Raw genomic sequence first — 23,049 nt, forward strand, 5'->3', positions numbered from 1 at the left:
GTTATTACTGCACTGTTTAACCAGTCGGGATGAAACTGGGCTGTACGTGACACTGCTGATCGATGAGCTTCTGCACAGGGAGAACATGCAGACGAGACAGAAAGGTTCAGCCTGGACTGGAACCGCTGCTCTCTGACTGGTGCGGTTCATCCTGCGTTACTGGCGGCTTGTCCACGCCGTGCGCCCGTGCTTCTCATACATGCGCTCCATAATGACGCCCTGGGTCTCTCCGACAACATACAGGCTGAGTTCATTCCATGCAGGCTGAGATAGAGGCATGACGGAGCTCCAGCTCTTATGAATCCCAGCAGGAAAAGCTGATTTTATAGTGTTACAGTGTAATGCTTACAGTCTGCTTCAGTTCAGCCTCAAAAACATTGTGGTGAGGACTGAGGAGACATCAAAGTCTGGATTTAAATGGCTATTTTATTAAGGTTAAGGGACCTTTGTTGTCAATCACAAGAAGCACTTGGTTAAGATTAAGAGATGATTGTGGTTCCAGTTAAAGGAAAACAATAGTGACTGCTGGGAGGAAACCAGACACGAACGGCAGTCTCGTGTCAAAGTTGGACAGATTGTTGTCATCTGTCTGCAGACTTTATGACTCTATAACAACATCTTCCTCGCTTCCTGTGGACAACTTTAATAATTACTGTGGCCGGTTGTGGCTTTAGGGCTTGGACGTGAACATATGTTGTATTTTAACATTTGTTGATATGACAGATGGGGCCGTTATTTCTGAAATATGTGAGCACTTCAAATCGATTCAAGCTTCAGCATGTGACCACACCATCATCACAACAAGCGTCAGTGAAAAGGCAAAAATCCTGCTCATCTGTATGTTTCCTGGAATCCCTCTGCTCATGTGAAAAACCCGCGTACGTGTTGACTGAGCAGCTTCAGTCGAAACACAGCCTGGCTTCAGTGCACACTGCTGTCGGTGTCCCGGACCTGTCTGGGCTGCTCAGGTTCGGAAGAGCTGAAATCAAAACCAGCCCAACTTTCATGTTGTGTGGTTTAATGCCAGATTTTCTAGATTTTGTCACATTAAAAAATATTATTGTAAGCAGGCGCTGATATCCACAGCTTAGGCCTTTGGTCTCATCTGTGGATGTTTTAGAGTCGACAGTCAACAATCCAGGTTGGTGTTGAGTCCAGATGAATGTCTGAGTTCTCCACTGTTAATATTTAGAGTGTATTGTTCTCCATGTTCTCCATTGTTCACTTGAAACGTGGTGGTGTAAATGGGGCATAACACTTCCTCCAGGACTGTATTTACATCAGGCTAATAACAGAGTGTGATTTACAAAAACATCCATTTGATCAAAACGCTTTGTAGTTTCATCCTCCACTGATTTGGTTTCTGTTCTGCGCTGCTGAGAAAAGGCTGACCCGGCCCTGACCCCCAGATGTCTCCTGGAGCTCTGTGACCTCCGCCCCCTGCTGGGCCAGCTGTGGTTTCATTGGTACGACCGGTTGGCTCGCTAATCCCAACCTTATATAAGTGCATTTACTCTGAGAGGCACCTAAACCTAAACAAGCATCAAGTGTCTGACAGTGTAAAAGCTCTCTTCTCCTAAACATGGAGACCAATCCCGCCTGATTTCAGCGGAGATTAGGTGTGCTCGCCGTCCACTGTAGTGGCGAGGAGCCTGGCAGCACTGGAACTTCGCTTTAAAGATGAGCGGACCGAGCAAAGCTTTGCTTTATTGTGGGACTATGTTCAGTTTGGAAACATCTTGTTGAACACACGCCCTTCAGAAGAAAGATTGGGTGTCAGAACGGTTCCCCTGCAGCAGCAGAGCCATGTGTTCCACATTAGCGGTGGTTTCATGATGCTTGTGTCTCAGGCTTTGATGCAGGACAGGCTTCCACACCGTCTCTTCCACACAGCGCTCTGACTCTGTTTGCTGGATAATTTGTCGGGGCTGAGTCTGGAAGGGGGATCTCTGACTGTGACACGCTGCCGCCGTCTTGTGACCTGGCAGTGCCCAGAGGGGCAGAAATCCGACACGAGCCGGGCATCTTTCCTGTTGTCTGATCGTGTTTCAGAGCGGGGATTCCGCCGAAAAATGATGTGAACAGTCATCGTTGCACCACTCACAACAGAGTTAGATAACCCAATCTGATAAAATGTTAACAGTGTCCTGATTTTTCGGTCTAAATGTAGCCACTGTCACAATACACACACATCCAAGACACACATCTACACGGAAACACACACTGGGGCTGAGCAATGCCTTTCCAAGAACAAGTGTGAAACCACAGCAGAGGCAAATGAAAGCAAACCCGTGTTGGACTACAGAGCTGGTAAGGAGAACACGGCCCTTTACGAGAAACACTAATGTACTCTGGGTACTGGAGTACAGGTTAATCCCAGGAAACACACGGCGGTCAGCGAGGGGTCACGAGGGAGAGAGTTCAGCTCATCTCTATAAAGGGTCCTTTGAAAAGCTGCATGTGGCTGAAGAGCCGGATACAAAGAGGAGATTCCATTAAATACCGCCTGCATTTATAAGGAGTGGAAGTGGGAGTTTGAACAATCAGAAAGTTGCCGGGTACAATAACCTCAGCTTTCAACCTGGGACCTGACCTCCGAGAGCGCGGCTTCCTTTATGTGCGTTCATGTGACGTACTGCTTTCTCTGAGGAGGTCAGACGGAGGTTATGGGAGCAGAGATGGGAAGGTTTGACTGAAAAACAGCGGACGAGGACGAACCCAAAGAACGTCCGGGCAGAGACGGCACCGTCGATGAGCTGCAGGCGTCCTCTCAACACTCCATCTTCCACCACAATACCACACTTACTACACATTCAGTATGCTCCATTCAGCAGCTCTGAAAAACGTTCCCTCCATGTCTTAAAGTAGCTGCGCAGGTTTCAATGTCTAACGTACCAGGCCTTCCACGCTTTGGTTTCACATCATCTTCAAGTTTTCAATGTGAAAGTTTCAACATTTGGCGATGTTTGTTTACATGGAGACGGCAGGAAGTCTGAAAACCGTGGCGTTCTCATGTTGGTCCACTGGTTGGTGCTGTTGGTTGTTTTGGTAATGAAACCATAGAGAACGATACACTGTAAGCATTATCACTGGAGAACACGGAGATCAACACACAGGAGCGCGACCAGCAGTAGGTTTTCTGAGATGGCCCTGAACATTCCTATGATTCACACGGCGATGGAGAATCTTACAAAAGTTCCATCTTGAAATCTGTTTTCAAAAACTCGTTTTCAGTGGGTCAGAGAGACGTTGTCTTGTAAACAGACACTCAAAACACGACAGAAGTTTTGTGTTTTTACTTGAAACTGTTGCCGTGTAGACAGGCCTTTAGAAAACTGTATCTAAAACTAATCAAAACCTTTAAATAAAAAAAAATTCACGACTCTTCCACTGAAATATCTCCTTTGATGGTAAACAGTAAATAAAGTTTTGGGGATGCGCCGCCACCTGTATGGAGTGATGGGGCAGAACGCATACGGAGTGAGAACTGGGCACTGTGGTTCTGGTCCCGGTACTCGGTATCAGCACTTCTTCTCCTTCTCCTTTAAAAAGTGGTGTTGCTGCATCAGAATCAGAATCAGAATAGTCTTTATTGTCATCGCAACAAGTTACCGAAGTTACAAGTTACAACGAAATTACTTGGGTTTTAAAGACGCCCAGGCAGCCAATTACTGCGCTCCGTCTTAATTACGGTGCATCCCTACAAACTTCACTGCCGCAGCAGCCTGAGCGCCAACAGTGGCAGCTCATGGGCACTTCGGCACACAGACAGCTGGAGTTCGGGAATTGAGCCGTGAATCATGGCGTGGTGGCAAAAGCCACCTCGACTACCTGGGCCACCGCTCCGCTACTATCCCCTCCACACCGCTCCGTCGAAGGAGGACTGATGCTGAATGGATGCGTGCACGTGGGCTTGTGTGCACGTACGTGCACACGCGTGTGCACGCTGATACTTGGATATTGGGTGGACAGGAAGTTCTGGTGTTGTGGAAGGCTCACTCTGCTCAGCTGCTTCTCCATTATGTATCCTATCACTTATTCATGCTCCATATTTTATTGATATACATGCACGCAAACTCACACGGGTTCACGTTAGGAGAGCTTGTGTGTGTGTGTGTGTGTGTGTGTGTGTGTGGACTGAGCTTGCCGTAATGTTTCCTGATGTGCTGATATGATGGATGGGAGGCAAACTGTTTTAGTGAAACCTATTTTAACAGCCTCAGTTTAAAAGGCTGCAGGTTGGACCTGACGACCGTCCACAGCTCACACCTCCAGCGTGTCTCCGCCCGGTCAGGCGGGAATCCCTCACCCCACCCTCCACCCCGCCCTCCACCCGACCTCCACCCGCCCTCCACCCGACCTGATGTTATTCTGTCTGCTGAGCTGTTTGAATGTGAGGAGACCAGTCAGAGAGCTGCATGGTTTCATTATTAGAATCATCCATTCTGCAATTCAGAACCACCAATTACCGTCCAATGTTTTTGGAGTGTGGAAGGGGAGCCTCACACATAGGGAGAACATGGAAACTCCACTCAGAAAGACCCTGTGAACAAACTGAGCCACGGCTCCGAGGACGGCGCAGCCTCCACAGCGACAAGTGTTATCGGTGCGTGCCGGCGGCGGCGGAGCGGACTGGATGGAGTGGATCGCCCTCAGAAAGCCGTCCACTCCTGATGCAGACGCACAAAGTGTGTGTGCCGCTCCTCTTGTTGTTCGGTCGACCCAAAACACACAGACACACACACACACACACACACACACACACACACACGGCGGCAGGGCTTTAAAGAAGCTTCCCACCACTCTCACCATCTCTCTCGTTCTCGCCCTAATTCTCTCCCTCACTTTGCTCTCACTCGCCCTCCTCTTCTGTGAACCCTCGCAGCCCGCTTGGATGTGTGTGTGTGTGTGTCTGTGTGTGTGTCTCCCTTGAGCGAGCTGTTAAGTGCAGTCTCCAAAAACTCCACAAAAAGCCCATTTGCAGTAAGCTTGAGCTATACAGACACACACACACACACACACACACACACACACACACACACACACACACACACACACCCACACATACACACACACACACACACACACACACACAGAGCACCGAGTGACACTAACACGCACAGACGCAGATGTACACACAGCACACACACACACTCGGCCACGCACACTTTTCACACTTCCCTCTGGGCAAACGAGGCAGAGTGGCAGAAGCGAGGCCGGGATAAATGATACAATGATATCCAGGCCTGACTTGTCAGTGGAGTTGAGAGAGAGGATGAGGAGGAGGAGGAGGAGGAGGAGGAGGAGGAGGAGGATGAAGAGGAGCGGGGGTGGGGGGGGGCAGCTCTGAATGCAGGAATTATTCTTCATCGTCTCACAGTGTCGCTGCACATTACGCTCAAAGTCCGGGCTGGCAACGTGGAGAGAAGAGAAAGAGAAAGAGAGGTCCGCAGAAAGGTGGAGTGGGGGGAGTGGGGGGGGGGGGGGGGGGGTGCTGAAGGGCAGCTATAATGACCACACTCTGCTTTCACACTCGCTGTCTCCTCTCTCAGCACCATACTCTCTGGCCTCAGCCAGCCTCACATTCCCCTCGCTGCTCCTCCACCGGGTCCCCGGCGTCTTCCTCCTCCCCCCCTCCTCCTCCTCCTCCTCCTCCTCCTCCCCCTCCTCCTCCTCCTCTCTGCGTTTGTTCTTTCTGTCTGTCACGGCAGGGCTGAGGAGCTTTCAGGGAGAGAGTGCACTCATTTGCTCTCTCTCTCGCTTTCTTCCCTCTCTTTGGTTAAAGCGAGGGGACAACATGGCCCTCTGGGCATGTCACAAAATGATTAACTAATAGTTTTGAGTTAGTCAAGTATCCAAATGGTGTGTGTGTGTGTGTGTGTGTGTGTGTGTGTGTGTGTGTGTGTGTGTGTGTGTGTGGTCCATTGCGTGCACACTTCACTCTGTACATTAGGCCAGCCACTGAGATCATGGTGGCAATAATATAATGTAGAGCATACAGTGAGCAGTAGATGCAGACCGGCCGTATTCACGTCAGTTCAAACCACTTCAATAGACGCTGCAGTCCCGCTCCGAGAGGCTGGTCCGATTCATTATTTATCCGGCCTGCTGCCCGGACACACTGAAGGCATCTGAGCTCGCGACCATCACACTGGCATGTGGAAAAGCTGCACTGCTGAGGGGAGAAGCTCCTCGTGTCGCTCCGTCGTCTTCCTCCTGTCGCTGTCAGACTGATGAAGATGACGGAGATGCAGCCGGCTCACACGAGTGGACTCCAGCAGTACGTTCACACCAGCTGTGTTCTCGTGGTCATTTCTTCTGCTTCTCTGAATATCTGGACTGAAGGAGTTTGAGAACCTTCCTCCTAGTTCAGCAGTGATTCTCCTCAGTCTCAACGTGACTGAATTTCAACATCATCATCTGAGCAGTTTCAAAGATCCATCCACTAAATGAGGCTAAGAGAGCAAACATGAAACCCCACCAGGCACCTGCCACGCCTTTGGTATGAGTGGATCTGACGGTTTTTGCAGCAGCTCTTCACAGTCCTGAAGTGGCACGATGCAGGAGAACTCAGTCACTTCCTAAAGAGCAAACCTGGAGGTCTGCTGACCAGATAGTGATCAGCCCGTGTAAACAGGCCGCGAGGGAGAGCAGGGTTCACCCGACCAAACACAACGTCAGAGCAAACAGTCGATGAATGCAGTGAAACCGGTTGTTCTGGCTGCGCTGCCCATCGCGGCCAGAATCAAAATGTGGTGTAAAGATATAAATGAGTGAACTTTAAGGTAGACTGTGTGTTCAATATGTTCAAAAACTACAGGAAATACCAAAATGTGACCGACACTGAGCTGATGCTGGCTCCATTCCTTCGTCTTGCTGTGGTGCTTCCCAGGCGCTTCGCATAACTGACTATCAGATAGTATTCCTGCTGTTTTCAGTGTGGAAGCTAAAGCATGTCCCTTCACATCGCGTGTTTCAGTCCGAGTTTTTCTAACTTATGCTGCAGTACCACCAGTGGCCATGGGGGGCAGTGTGTGAGGAGTGTGTGTGGGATAACTTAATCTGATCTGTGCAGTTTACTCGTGGCACGATGCACTGCAGCCACAACACCAGGCTACTTTCTCTATTTCCCAACACACGAGGAAGTAGAGGAAGATGCTAAAAACATCTACTTTTACAGCTAAAACGCAGCCTGGGCCCCTGACCGGCCCCTCTGCCGGCCTGAAAGCCAGCTGGCCTCTAACGACAAGGTTTACAGCTGAAATATATGTGTATACCGAGAGCAGAAATGAACCTGGAAATGACGAAAACTGCTAAAAACTACAGATGCACGATACAGTTACCAGTTCTTATTAATTAGACTTAATTAATACTCCACACACAAACAACACATAAAGGCAATCCGTTGCTGCACTCAGCTCCGCCCCCTCCATCAGTCTTCCAGTCTACAGCACCACAGGGCCGTGGGAGGCGTCTGGCTGGACCTGCAGACTGAGGGACGAGCTGCTAATGCGTGAATCAGTCGGACTTTAACCACGACGAGCATGTAGCTGCTAAACATGCGTCTGCTGCTGACGTTACGTAATGCTCTGGGGCTGTGGCAGGGAGCTTTCAGGACTGGGACTACTCCACTAACAACAACAATAAAACATCTTACTTTGAGTTCTATAGCAGCAGCTCAAACCACAGCTTCAGTGAAGAGAGTAAAACTGAACGTGAAAGTTTATAGACTGAGTTGTCCTCGTTTGGATGTGGAAACAGAGAGTTTCCACAGTGAGGCCGGCCCTTTCCTTCACGCTGGTCTAATAGCGCTGTTGATGTGTTTTACTGTACGACGAGCCCGTTTGGCCTGATGGACAGAAAGAGGGGCCTCCGCCCTCCCACCTCTGAGTGCTGTTGCTCTTTTGATGGATATCAGCGCAGTAAAACAGGACTGAACAGCAAAAGCAGGCGGTCAGCCGCTGAGTTAATGGCGCAGCTTTGTGTGAAGGGAGTGTGCAGCCAATTCAAATACAGGATGTATTGTAGGCCCATTAAATCACACAGCTGTCTGAACAGGTGTGCACCCCACCTCCCATCTTCCCCTAATAGGCCAATTAACGAGATTTTTCTATGAAATGATTCATACAATAGCAAAACTTAAAGAGGCCTTTCACTGATGCACAATAGGAAAAGTACACGTTTCTCCTGAGTAGCTTGTTTACATGGCTTCAGGCTTCAGGAGGAACCAGCAGCCTGCAGGTGTTGTTAGGCTGTGTGGACAGTCATGCTGACCAGACTGTTCACTGCTGGACAAAACATTTAGCGTCATAACAGTGATGTTCTCTTTAAATAACTGCTCAGCTGCCATCAGTTTGCACTGCATGAATGTTTTAAGTTCCAAATACGATTTAAATCCAAGCTGCCTGCTCTACAGACACTGGTTCATGAAGATGTGGCAGCTTCTGGCTCCACTGAAGTGTGTGAATGGTTGATGTAAATGTTGCACTTGTTATTACTTGCCGTGATATTGCATTAACTCCTGCATACCCCGCCTCACACACCACAGGCTTTATCGTGTAATCAGCCGAGCTGCGGCCAACACGGCTCTGAATTCAGAGGAAAGCTGGAGAATGTTTGTTTTTTCCCCAGTTCAGTGAGTAGTTCCACCAACAGGAGCGGCCAACATAAAGTCTACCTTCACAGTGGGCTCCAACATGAAAGACTCACAGATTACTGCTGGACCGGGCCGGCACAGCAGGGCGGAGGGAGGACCACCGAGGTCCAGACCAGACCAGGTCTGAAGGACCAGGACCACCGAGGTCCAGACCAGACCAGGTCTGAAGGACCAGGACCACCGAGGTCCAGACCAGACCAGGTCTGAAGGACCAGGACCACCGAGGTCCAGACCAGACCAGGTCTGAAGGACCAGGACCACCGAGGTCCAGACCAGACCAGGTCTGAAGGACCAGGACCACCGAGGTCCAGACCAGACCAGGTCTGAAGGACCAGGACCACCGAGGTCCAGACCAGACCAGGTCTGAAGGACCAGGACCACCGAGGTCCAGACCAGACCAGGTCTGAAGGACCAGGACCACCGAGGTCCAGACCAGACCAGGTCTGAAGGACCAGGACCACCGAGGTCCAGACCAGACCAGGTCTGAAGGACCAGGACCACCGAGGTCCAGAACAGACCAGGTCTGAAGGAGCAGGACCACCGAGGTCCAGACCAGACCTCCACCAAACTGAGCCCCAGACTGTAACGCTGAGATCAAACTGTTTAACATGAAGAGTCTGAAGAGCTCCAACTGGAAACCACTGTGTTCAAAAAGCTCAAAATACGGCAATATTTCCCAGAAACGGTGTAAATATGACTTTTCCAGAAATATTGATGACTTTAGCCTTGCAGGGTAGAAAAGACGGTCACATGGACTGAGTGGCTGCTGGTAAAGTTCACAAAAATCCCTGAATGTGAACAGCCAACAGGAAAAATAACGAGTAGATGAAGCAATTTACTGCCCAAAGGGAGAAATCACTGCAGCGGTTATGTTATTTTTGAAATGAGCAACAATAATTAGGAACACATTTCATTTTCCAGTAGAGGCTCTCAGCAGTTAGCAGTGGCATTAAAACATTACAGCATTACATCCCACAGCTGGATGTAATGTACAACAAACAGGGAGGAACACTCAGACCGAAGGGAAGCAGCACGCTCTTAAAGAGCGTCACTGTCCAGCAGGATATCCATTAGTGAAGCGTCTTCTGGATTTAACTGAAAGAAACTAGTCTCCTACTGAAAGTTCATGTTGTTTAAATTGAAACAGTCAGAAAGTGCTGGAAAGACGAGGTGCAGGACAGAGGAGCTCCTCAGGACTTCAGGTGTATCAGGGATCTCCCAGAATCACACAGCTTTACCTGGACGTTTGATATGAGAGAAAAAACTGAAAGGTACTATCAAATGTCAAGAGTTATTTATCTGTTCCTACATTTTAGAATTTCAGAATAAGTAATAAGTATGTATCATAAACTTTGAGTTGTGTTCTCTTCATTTTGAAGGTTAAACAGATGAAATTCAATTGATCTAAAGTGGTAAAGACTGCTTTTTAAAGGGCCTGTAAAACAGTATCAATTAGACCACAACCGCATCAAGTAAACAACAACGGTATCAAGCAAACAACAACTGCATCAAGTAAACAACAACGGTATCAAATACACAACAACAGTAAACAATGGTATCAAGCAAACAACCGTATCAAGTAAAAAACAGTATAAAGCAGACAACAACCGTAATCAAGTAGACAACGGTATCAAGGAGACAACAACCGTATCAAGTGTGAATGCTAAACATCACTGTTTTGCTCAGACTCAATGAAAGCTATTCTGAAATATTGCGCTCAGGCTCTGTCTCCAGGGAGACCACAGAAACTCTGCTCCTGGTTCAAGTCCAGATTCTCCTGGTCCTGGTTCGGGTTCCAGTCCAGATTCTCCTGGACTTGGTAGTTTCAGGGCTGACAGTCCCTGTAAAAGCCGTCCAGCTGGGTGGTCTGTCCAGATGAAGGTGTGTTTTGGACCAACATGAGAACTGCATGGTCAAAGTGTTTCTCCCGTTTGTGTGCAAACGGGAAACTTTCTGAAACGCTGCGTTTTGTCTGCAGGCGGCGTGGAACAGGAGCCTCGCTCAGCCATGCTGCAGAACTCTGCTCTCTTCAGACGGAGACGCTGGAGTCTGTGACTCCTTCATCAGTTCATTCGTCGTTTCAAATGGAAACCATGAAATCGGAAGGGTTCAGAGACTGAGCGCGCCTGAAATTACTTCCCCACACAGGAAGCGCTCCGTACTCACCAAGAAACTCCATCAATGGATATTTACTCTGCCAAACTTTATCTTTGGGAGATTTCACACACATGCGGAGCAGCTTAAAGCCAGAGAGCTGATGTTTTCTCTGCTGTGATAACATCTGAAGGCTGCACACACTCCTCAGCAGCAGCAGCAGCAGCAGCAGTGCAAATTGTGGATTATGAAGAGAGGAGGAGGAGGAGGGACCACCGCCCACTGCCACAGAAACAATCAGCAGCAGACGAATCACCTGCGCACCCCTGCGTGTGTGTGTGTGTGTGTGTGTGTGTGTGTGTGTGTGTGTGTGTGTGTGTGTGCAGCAGGGATAAATATACCCAAATGTAAACACATATCCATCCACACACACTTACAGGGAATTACAAACACTTGGGCACACACACACACACACACACACACACACACACACACTCTCTTACAGAGTGTGTGTGGATTTCCTGCTAACACACATATGTGCTGGCTATTGCTAATAAAATACAGGCCCCCACACACACACACACACACACACACACACACACACACACACTTGTATATACATTTAACACACATGACTTAAATATAAACACATGGACATGGACTCAAGTAGCTCACACACATGCACACACACACACTCTTAGCTTTATGAACATCGTTTTTTTTTAGATTGGAGGAATTTGCATTCATGAGCAGAGCCTCCTCACGATGCTCTCCGGCGGTTCTGTTCTTCCGGGAACATTAGCAGAAACATTTTCTCACAGGGACGTCTTGTCCTGTGGAGACAGCGCCGCTCTGAGCGTCCTGTCCAGACGAGGCGTGCCGCGGCTGTGAATCACCTCCTGGACTGAAGAGTCAGAGCTTTATCAGTAAGACTCCGTCTGATTGGACGACACTCCGGCCTCAGCACAGATGCGGCGGAGGAAGCGTCATTGATCCCAGGTCTCCTGTCAGTATTTGAAGCGCTGTCACGAAGAGAAGCGCCGTGGTGTGAGCAGGGCCTTGCTTTGGTCTGAGTGTTGGTCCGCTGGATGGTTTCAGAACCATGCTCCTGTCCCTGGAAGCTGGAAGAAACTACAACCTGCTGCACTCTTCAAGCTTTTTTTTTTTTTTCTTCACAATGTTACAGCCTGTGGTTATTAAAGCAAATGAAACGGTCAGATTAAAGCTGGTCTGAACTTTTCAACATGTTAAGTCCTGGATACTGAAAGAGCCTGTTAGAATATTATTAGCTCTACTATTGGATCTTATATTGATTTCCAGTGTGAAGCATGTAGACAGTTAACTGTGGGAACCCTCAGCTTTCATGCATCAGAGATTTCATTTCAAATAACATGAGAGCGACTCTGAGTTTCATGACCGGCTCATCTCTTATTGATGCTGCCAGCCTCTTGACCTGCTCTGTTGACATTTATTTTGCAGTAAAATCATCGTCTGGTAAAAGCCGCTCATGTTCTCCAGGACGAGGTGAAACGAGACGAGTCCTGCATGCTGAAGAAGAGCCATTGTTCCCGCTGCACTCAGCTGAGAGCCGCCGTCCATATGGCTTCAATGGAATTTATGTTGGGCAGGCACCAATAAGCCAAATCCAGTTAGCAACATTATATCATTGGAGCTAAATCGAATTCCAGCCCCAGTGCGCTTCAGTCGCCGGTGACTCTCCCCGCTAATTCTCTCCATCTTCTGTTCTCTGGTTCTCCCTCCGTCCATCCGTCCATCTTTCTGTCTGAGTGTCACCTGCCCTCCGAGCTGGCGACGCCGGGTCTCGGCCTCAGCGTGAGAGCCCCATTACCCTGACTGGAGGCTTTGTTTCCCCTGTGAATCTGTGAACCGTGTGTGTGTGTGTGTGTGTGTGTGTTGAAGGAGAATGTCAGAGTTGGTGATTTGTTACATCAGCAGGCATTCCAGTTTGAAATCCTCTGAGTTTGTTTGAGGAGAAACTCCCAGCTAAAACGTCCCTTTGCTTATGAGCCACACCGAACCGAAGAGCTTGTTTTTTTTCTCTGTAATTAATCACAGATCAGAGAACGAACGGCCGGTGCAGATCAGAGCTGCTGCTCCAACCTGCCTTTTCTAAAGCCACCTTCAGTCCTGCTGCTGAAAACACACCCACAGCCTGAATGGGTCCCATAAGGGAGGGCTACTAGCTAGCTGAGGGTGAAGGAAACTGATGCAGGTAAAAGAACTGAATGACTAAAACTAGTTCAAAGTGTGAAGATCTGTAAAACAGGCTAAATGGCTAAAACTGCTCATGAGAAGAAAACATCTGCAAATGGTAGAAAAACATGCTACAACAGCTGGAGCAGCCATGGAGAGCTAAACTGGCTAAAACAGGTTAAAACTGGATAAAACGGGTCAAAACTAAAATAACTTCAGACAGAAAACATGGTTTGAATAGAAGCTCTCGAGTCATACACTCAAAAAGACAAAGCTGGAACTCACTGCGTCAAAAACCTTCAAAAAAAATAAAAAATGCAGAAAAATACATGATGTGTGTGTGTGGTGTTTGTGTGTGTGTGTGTGTGTGGTGTGTGGTGTGTGTGTGTGGTGTGTGGTGTGTGTGTGTTTGTGTGTGTAAAGCTCTGGGGCCACTGCTCCCAGCAAAACGGAGACACTGAGCAACATACCATCTGCCTCTGCCCATCTCACGCTAACACACACACACACACACACACACACACACACACACACACACACATACGCAGAGTTCACAACGGAAACACTTTAAGTTCACATATATATTAACATGGAAATTGCAGGAACTGTAAATAATGAATTAAATCCTGGTGCTGTGCAGGAGTGTGTGTGTGTGTGTGTGTGTGTGTGTTGTGTGTGTGTGTGTGTGGCGCGGTGTGACCCACAGGGGAGTGTATCATGTGTGGATCATATGTGGCCGGGGTGACATGTCGACTGCTCTTTACATAGAGAAATTCACGTGAAGTTCAGCTTCAGAAGAGTTTTTACATCAGTTTTATTCCTTTATATAGAAACTTAATTTGTGAAAGCTGTTAAAAAACAAACCATTCACTAACAGTGGCTTTTCATCAAATCTTCACAAATCTGTCCAATTTAGAAAAGAGGACTATGTGAGCATAACCAAGAGCGTTTGGTTCTTCTTAGCAGTTTGAGTTCTGAATGTTAGTGTGGTGCTGTGTGTAGTAACTGATAACACTGGGTACCTGTTTCTAGGTTTGGATTCTGATGTAAAGTGATCGCTAATGAATTCTGTGTTGCATTAAAGGGGATGAGTGGAGTGTGTGTGTGTGTGTGTGTGTGCCTGCCTCTGTATGTGAGGGTGGATGGGGTGGGGCTGAGGTGGGAGGGGGGGGGGGGGGGGGGGGGGGGGGGGGGGGATCAGAAAAAGAAGTAAGTGGCCAGTCGTGTCCGGGAGTCTCTAACATGTAATCTAATGAAGACACAGCAGAGAGGGGGGTGGGGGGGGGGGGGGGTGGGGGGGGGGGGGTGGGGGGGGTGGAGCTGCTCCTGGATGTGGGGGCGGTAGATGGTCAGAGTTCGGGGGGAGGGAGTTGATAGTCAATGCTAAATCCATTAAGGCCTTGTGACCCCCCCAATCCACTCCCCACTAACATACCCCACCCCTGTGGCTGCCTCTCTGCCCCCCCTCCACACACACACACGCGCACACACACACACACGCGCACGCTCAGTCTCGTATTTCTATCCTTGTGGGGACCTTCCATTGACTCCCATTCATGTCTAGCCCCTAACCCTGACCCTTACCCTAACCCTAACCCACACCACAACAAAGCCTAACCCTAAAGAAATGTTTTTGCACTTTTACTTTTTTCAGTAACAACAACATGGTCAAGAAAACACTGTTTCTCCTACTTAGGACCAGAAAAAGGTCCCCACAAGGCACGTCGTTCCACATTTTGCTATCCTTGTGGGGACATTTGGCCCCAACAAGGATAGAAATACGAGAACGCACACACACACACACACACACACACACGCTCAGTCTTGTATTTCTATCCTTGTGGGGACCGTCCATTGACTCCCATTCATGTCGAGCCCCTAACCCTGACCCTTACCCTAACCCTAACCCACACCACAACAAAGCCTAACCCTAAAGAAATGTTTTTGCACTTTAACTTTTTTCAGTAACAACAACATGGTCAAGAAAACACTGTTTCTCCTACTTAGGACCGGAAAAAGGTCCCCACAAGGCACGTCGTTCCACGTTTTGCTATCCTTGTGGGGACATTTGGCCCCAACAAGGATAGAAATACGAGAACGCACGCACACACACACACACACACTTAAATCAAAGAAGCTCTTGTTCACTTAAGAATGGTTGGGGGGGGGGGGGGGGGGGGGGGGGGGGTGCACGGCCGCTTCCTAAACGAGTTAACCATTTGGACTGTCAGGGCCAACGGCATGTCTGCTACACACACACACACACACACACGGGAACATCTGGGCGGACCTTGACAGCCCTGTACACCGCTCCACTGCATGATGACACACAGAGCTGGACAGATGTGAGACACGTCTGTAATCAGATTACAGATAATCAAACATCGGCGGGTTGAGGAGTGATTTGAGTTGAAAACACAGAAATGCTGCAGATGTTGTTATTTCTGTTCATCTGCATCTTTTCTCCATCTCTCAGGCCTGCTCTCCCAAACCCTGCTAGCAACAGGTGAAAAGCCGTCGTGAGACACACACACACACACACACACACACACACACACACACACACACACACACACACACACACACACACACACACACACATGCAGCAGCATGGCAGCCATCTTGGATGAGGAGCTTCTTCACCTCCCTTCTTCTGAGGAAGAAGCTTTACAATAATAAGATAATGAGGAGTGACCTGCTGTGCCCCCCCCCCCAAAAAAAACAAACAAACACATAACACACACAGAGACACACACACACACACTGACCTGTGGCGGAGCCCACCACGTCCCTGGAGGGGGACTCAGACATGGCGTCGGCCAGCCTCTCTCGCAGGCCCTCGTCGCTGGCGTCCGCTGAGCCCACGTTGTGCCGCGGCACGCCGAAGCTCTCGGGCCAGCTCCCGCACACCTCCAGCAAGGTCACCCCGCGTCCGTCAAAAGGGCCTGCAACACACACACACACACACACACACACATGTGAGCAGGACCGGTGGCGGAGTTTGCTGCTCATCACCTGAGAGTGACAGTGAATGGTGAAGGACCAGAAGAAGCTCTGGAACCACAGGGTTGGGATTTGTCCACATTTGGTCTCAGTGAGCGGAAATACCGGACTCTCAGGAGCTGTCAGGAGTGTTTACCGTTCAACACAGCGGGCCTGATGCACTAACATCCTGTGTAAAGCCTGCTAAATAAACTGGAGCTGATGGCTGAAATCATGGCGCTCTGCGAGAGTTACAGCTGGAGCTGAGGATGCTGGGAGTGGATGGAGCTCTGAGCCTCAGAAATAAAACATGCTCACTGGCATTGTGCTTCCAGCTCTCTCTACATGCTCAGTCTCTCAACCAGAAGTTCAGATCTGCAGCAGATTTGTTCCACCAGGTATTAATAATGCTTCCAGTCGGATGCTGTTTGGAAACATTTCCCTCGGCGGGTTTTTTCTTTTTTCTCCAGATGCTGAGGTGTGGAAGGAAAAGGACAGATGGACATGTGGAGGTTTGTCCCAGAGGTCCTCGGTCCTCTCTGTGCAGTTTGCATGTTTTTCCTGCATGTGTGGGTGTGTCTTTACTTTCCTACCACAATCCAGAGGCACGATAAAAGAAAAGGAGCCCTGGAGGTAAAGTCTGCCTTGAAATCAGTAAATCATCAAGATGACAACAGACAAGTCACTGTGAGGGTTTGAAAAAGCTAAATTATTTTTAGAGCAATGTTAAAAAGTCAGAGAGAGTGTGTTGAGAAGTGCTTTTAGACTTGTTTGGTTAAAAATGTGAGGTCTCCTTCCTTCTGTTTGTCCGTGCTGAACGCCTCTGCCAAACATTTCTCCCATCACACATGAGCTGACTGAGTCCGGCAGATCACATCAGCTGCTTTCAAGTGGCAAGTTCACACACACACACACACACACACACACACATCCTGTAAGCACAACACAATCTGCACGCCTGTCAAACCAAATCCGCACAGACCTCCACCGCATCTTAATCTTCCTCCTTTCTGTCTGCTGCGCTCGCTGCAATCACACACATCTTGATCTGTGGAGCCAGAGAGTCTGCAACCTGCTTCTGTGCATGGCGTGTGTGTGTGTGTGTGTGTGTGTGTGTGTGTGTGTGTGTGTGTGTGTGTGTAACATGCCAGGCATGCAGACACACTAAAACAGCGGGTTTATTCCATTAGTGTGTTGGTCTGCCCGGCCGGTCTGAGAGGTGATAGAGGAGGATTATTGTACGAGTGTGAGGAAGGTGGTCCTGTGACTCCGCACGCTAAAAAAAGACAAACACTGCAAACACATGATCTCTTCATCAGCATATCAGCATCTCTGCTCGTCTTCACGAGGCTCTGCAGCGCCTCCACAGCTCTCCTGAAACCTTCTTTAATTCATATAAACATTTTCTTCTTATTTGAACTTTATTTAAAGCTCCAGCTGTCAGAAGTACTCCTCAGCTGCAGACCAAGAGAAAATATTGACATTCAAATTGTAGCTTTATATACAGATTTTTTAACTTATTTCAAAGTAAAAGTATCTTAATTTGAGAAAAAAAATCTGCCAATAGAACAAGTGAAAATGGTCTTGATTTCAGAGAACTTCTTGATGAAATATAATTTTTAGGTGAATTTATCTTAAATGCAGTGAAATGAGATGTTTTCAGTCAAAACAAGTTCAAAAAACTTGCTCAGATTTGGAATTTTTGCAGTAATATCCTCCGTGTATCAGGCAGTATTCCTATGCTGAATTTGCTTCAGAATATCAATCAGAAGGAGCGAAAAACCAGTTTGGGTGATCAAAGAGTTTCACAGTAAATAAAAGGAAACTTTAATGACCTCTCCTCAGAGATGAGACTGAAACTTAAACAGACTCATGTGACAACAGCCTCATTTGATAGTGCTGAGCGTTGGCCAACGTCCAGTCAATGAAGCGGGTTAGATTATTAAGTTTGCAGAACACATGCGGATGAATGAAAACTGGACTCCCACATCTTGTAAACACTCTGCTGAATGTGTCTGGCTGTGTTTCTCAGACGAGTGGACACGCACTCAGACAGGAATGTTCCCCCGGTGCCCTTGTGGGTATCAGCAAAACACCAGAGAGACGCAGACGGGATGACTTCAAAGGAAAAAGTGAAAACCAGGACAGGAGGGGTCGGTTCTCCTGGAGAACAGCAGCTATACGAGCAGAGGCCCAGCCCGACTGCAGCGCTGCAAAGCATCAGTACAGCAGGGAAGTTATCTGGAGTAATAGCAAAAGAATTAGAATAAAGAAATCATCCGGCAAATATTAAGAAACAAATCTGACATAAAAACAACAACTACAACAAGAGGTTTCCTTTGTCTTCTCCCCTATACTGACTCTACAGCTCCTCCATACTGACTCTACATCTCCTCTATACTGACTCTACATCTCCACTATAGAGACTCTACAGCTGCTCTATAGTGACTCTACATCTCCTCCATACTGACTCTACATCTCCTCTATACTGACTCTACATCTCCACTATAGAGACTCTACAGCTCCTCCATACTGACTCTACATCTCCTCTATACTGACTCTACATCTCCTCTATAGTGACTCTACATCTCCTCTATAGTGACTCTACATCTCCTCTATACTGACTCTACATCTCCTCTATACTGACTCTACATCTCCTCTATAGTGACTCTACATCTCCTCTATAGTGACTCTACATCTCCTCTATATTGACTCTACATCTCCTCTATAGTGACTCTACATCTCCTCTATAGTGACTCTACATCTCCTCTATAGTGACTCTACATCTCCTCTATAGTGACTCTACATCTCCTCTATAGTGACTCTACATCTCCTCTATACTGACTCTACATCTCCTCTATACTGACTCTACATCTCCTCTATAGTGACTCTACATCTCCTCTATAGTGACTCTACATCTCCTCTATACTGACTCTACATCTCCTCTATAGTGACTCTACATCTCCTCTATACTGACTCTACATCTCCTCTATACTGACTCTACATCTCCTCTATAGTGACTCTACATCTCCTCTATAGTGACTCTACATCTCCTCTATAGTGACTCTACAGCTGCTCTACAGCTCCTCTATACACCTTCCATGGATCAGGGGAGAACATGATGAACATGATGAAGGTTTTCTGGGTTATACTGAGACAAATGTTTTCACTGAATTGTCTGACATGTTTAGATTTGAACCAATAGTATGAAGACAGGTTTTTCTCATGCATGCTACAAAGTCCTCAAGTCCGGCCATACACTAAGACCTGCGCGAACATCTCTGTAAAGGCAGAGTTAATGAAATTCTGAAATACACAGGGACGTTAAGCCTGCACCAACTGGTCAGCTGGAGGTTTGAGCAGGTTGTACCTTCACAGCGAGCCACACTTCAGCCTGCAGCACCAAGCTGTCCGGTCCAGATGGACCACAATTCAATCAGCCGCACAAAGACATCCACATCCCTGATTTACAGCTCCGAGTCCACCAGACACAAGACGTAATACTGTCATCACACTGGCAAGTCGTTAAACACGCACATGCACATGCACACACACACTCACGAGCAGACCTGATACAAGGCTTTGAAGCAGAGTTCTTTGAAAAATCAATCCAGCACACACATACTGCTGTCCTGCTTCTGAAGAGAAGGCATCAGGGAGCCACTGCTTGTGTGGATGTGTGTGTGTGTGTGTGTGTGTGTGTGTGTGTGTGTGTGTGTGTGTGTGTGTGTGTGTGAACACCACTGGAGGTCATCTAACGTTATCACAGCAGGGAGCATGGAGGCCCGTGCAACCTCTCGCCCCAGCATTAGCACCTGTCACTGGCCTGTAGCGAAACTGAGATTGGCCAGGCCTGGAGACACACACACACACACACACACACACACACACACACACACACACACACACACACACACACACACCCACACACACCCACACACACACACACACCCCTGGGTCTGCAGCCCGTAGTGCGGCCCCTGATAGGCGGTGAGCGGCGGATCAAAGGTTGGGGCTGCAGCGGCGGTGGGAGATAAGCGCTGGGCAGAAGGCCGGGCAGAGCTGCAGGATTATGGGAGCTCGCCTGGACCCGGTCGGCTGAGAGCTGCAGTCTCACTACTGATGACAGTAAAGGGGAGCAGCGACACGTGGCCCAGCTCCACAACTGTAATTGTGTTGATTTATCAGTCCGTCCATTCATCATTTATCCATCTGATGTAACTTCACAGAAACGTGTGGACGCTTTACAGGAAAAGGAGAGCGGTTTCAGTAAAGTGGAAACATGATGCCTCTCCTGATCCATCCTCTGTCAGGAGTTAAAAGGACATCCTGGGGGACAGACATGTCTCTTCCAGTTAACATGCTATGGCTTCACTCTGTGAAGAAGTGTGAAAAAGGTACGCTGGGACTAGTCATCCACAACCTACAGAAAAATGTGAGGCGGCCATCATTTTGACTTTGACCTCTGAACTCTCAGTTCATCCTCAACCGATTCATCAAAGTGTTTGAGGTTTGTGGACGAGCAGCAGTGTGTGAAAGCTGGAGGGAAGAAGCCTGTGTGAGGCTGGTGCTCCCTGTTCACTGCTCCGCTCCTGAAACATTTAATCACACACACACACACACACACACACACACACACACACACACACACACACACGCGCGCGCGCGCGCGGGCCAGCCTCACAGCTGTTACACACACTCCATCCAGTCTCATACTGATTCCTCACAGTGAACAAACTACCTGAACTATAAAGCTGATGTTTGAAAAATTCTGTTCCGTTTTGTCTTTCTTCAACTGGATTTTTTGCAGACGTGCATCACCTCTATATCTGGACTGGATCAGAGGTGTGTGCTTCCCCTGCTCCGCAGCGTTGGGCCTGCCGCCTCCCCGTCCTCGGCTCACCCTGTGTGAACACGTCTATATTTAGCTGCAGTCTGTGAGTCCTCCCTGTGTCCTGATCGGACCCGACTCTGCAGTCGGCCTGCCGATGAGCAGCAGAGCTGGAATTTAACACCAGCCTCGCCGTTGTGCACGTCCGTGGAGTGTAATGCCTCATATGATCCAGTCTGTGTCAGCACGGAAGCAACCAGCTCTAATAACCTCAGCAACTCCATGGTTGTTTGTTCAGACCTGCTGGATCCTAACGTGAGCCACTTCGGCCCGGCTCTGGCTTCACACCATTTTCAGCTCATCCTGTTTCCCACCGAAGAGGCACTGAGAAAGAACTGACCTCCTGGAGAAGAAACAATGTCCCCTGACACACACACACACACACACATGCCACAGTTTCTGGGTTACCTGTGCAGTGGAGTGTCTAATGTCTGCTTGGGACAGATTCAATTAGGCTTTAGTGCGCGGCGCTTGATGGAGCTAATTCCTTTATGATGGCGGCTGTATAATCAGTGATAGAGTGTGTGTGTGCACGGGAGGGAATTTGTACCCCACTGGACACACTGGGAAGTGAGGCGCTGGGAAAACAGTCTGTGACGGGCAAACAGATGGCGAGCCAGGAGGAACATGTGGAACGACATCAGGAACACCTGAGACGTCCAGAACCAGTATGTCAATACACGTTCTAACAACTGCGTCCAACAGCATGATGCAGAGCCAACAGCAGGAAGTCTCCTCTGAGCCTGGTTCTGCAGGAAGTCAGAACATCTGACCTGGTGAGTTCTCAACACGTCCCCTCCTGAATGTCCCGACAGAACATCTGCGATGAGACAAGCCGCATGTCCTCCTCCTCTCAGCGCCCAGCGGTGGACGGAGGCGGTGTAAAGCTCCTGTGATGCTCTGGCTGGGACCGCCACACACTGAGAGCTCCCTCCATTATATCAGGGAGCAGGACAACACACACTGGTCATATGTCAGAGCCGAGAAGGGTTTTAAGGAATCTGACATTCACTCAAACTCAAGTACAAGGACACCATTCACTGAACACACTGCTTGACAAAAACACACTTTTAATAGACTTTCACTCACACACATTTATATGACTGTGCTGTGAACCCATACTGACATCCCTCCAGGCTGTGTGTGTGTGTGTGTGTGTGTGTGTGTGTGTGTGTGTGTGTGTGTGTGTGTCAGTGAGGCGGAGAGTGTCTCTCCTGTCCTCCGGGACACACTCAGAGTGCTATAGCTCGCTGGTGGAGGAGGTTTGTGGTGCAGGGTTAGTGTTAATGGAGATGTAAGCTCACAGGATTAGCAACCATAGGTGTGTGTGTGTGTGTGTGTGTGTGTGTGTGTGTGTGTGTGCCTTTCTTTCATTACATTAAGGCCAGTGTTTTTAAATCATTTACTCCCTCAGCAGTCTCTGTGGTGTCAGCTAAGTGTTAGTAATCCCCATCAATACTGGGGTCTGCCTCAAGGCACTTTACTCACTACCACATGCACACACGTGCACACGTATGCACACATGTGCACACACACACATACACATACATACACACAGACGGACATATGGCACACAGATATGAAGACGCATTAACCTGTATGCAGTTAATTGTAGTGTTCTGACAAACACACACACACACACACACACACACACACACACACACACACACACACACACACACACACACACACACACACACACACACACACACACACACACACTGACCACCCATGGAGCTAATTTGGTGCATGTCAAAGTAGACAGCAGCTCTTTCACGGCAGGTTAGGGCTCGAACGCGTCCGCCTCATCACACACACACACACACACACACACACACACACACACACACACACACACACACACTTAGAGTGTGAGCCAGAGCCAGGGCACCCCCTCTGCTTATTTCCAAAGTCTGAACTCCAAACTGGACTGAAGCCACATCTTCCCGCCCAGCAGAGCGCCGCTTCACCACATCCAGCAGGATCCAGCAGGACCCAGCTCCGCTCCGACCTCCAGCCACAGCAAGGCCAGGGCCTGAGTCTGGGGACGGGGACACAGATCCTCCTGGTGTCCACCTGGACTCACTTCATGATGGAGACACACACGCCAAAGGAACTGACCCAGCAGAGGGTCTAGCCCAGCAGAGGGTCTGGACCAGCAGAGGATCTGGACCAGCAGAGGGTCTGGACCAGCAGAGGGTCTGGACCAGCA

The 23,049-nt window shown here is 48.7% G+C and overlaps 1 protein-coding gene across 2 annotated transcripts in view; it reads right to left on the minus strand.

Moving 5' to 3' along the window:
* The window catches only part of bcas3 (BCAS3 microtubule associated cell migration factor), a 282,337-nt gene that overhangs the window by 13,135 nt on the left and 246,153 nt on the right, over positions 1-23,049 (minus strand). For both annotated transcript variants that reach the window (XM_030108062.1, XM_030108064.1), the window contains one exon: positions 15,733-15,909. In XM_030108062.1, the coding sequence (XP_029963922.1) occupies positions 15,733-15,909 (177 nt within the window). The remainder of the gene's footprint in view (positions 1-15,732; positions 15,910-23,049) is intronic.

Source organism: Salarias fasciatus, chromosome 14 (genome assembly GCF_902148845.1).
Source record: "Salarias fasciatus chromosome 14, fSalaFa1.1, whole genome shotgun sequence".
NCBI lineage: Eukaryota > Metazoa > Chordata > Actinopteri > Blenniiformes > Blenniidae > Salarias > Salarias fasciatus.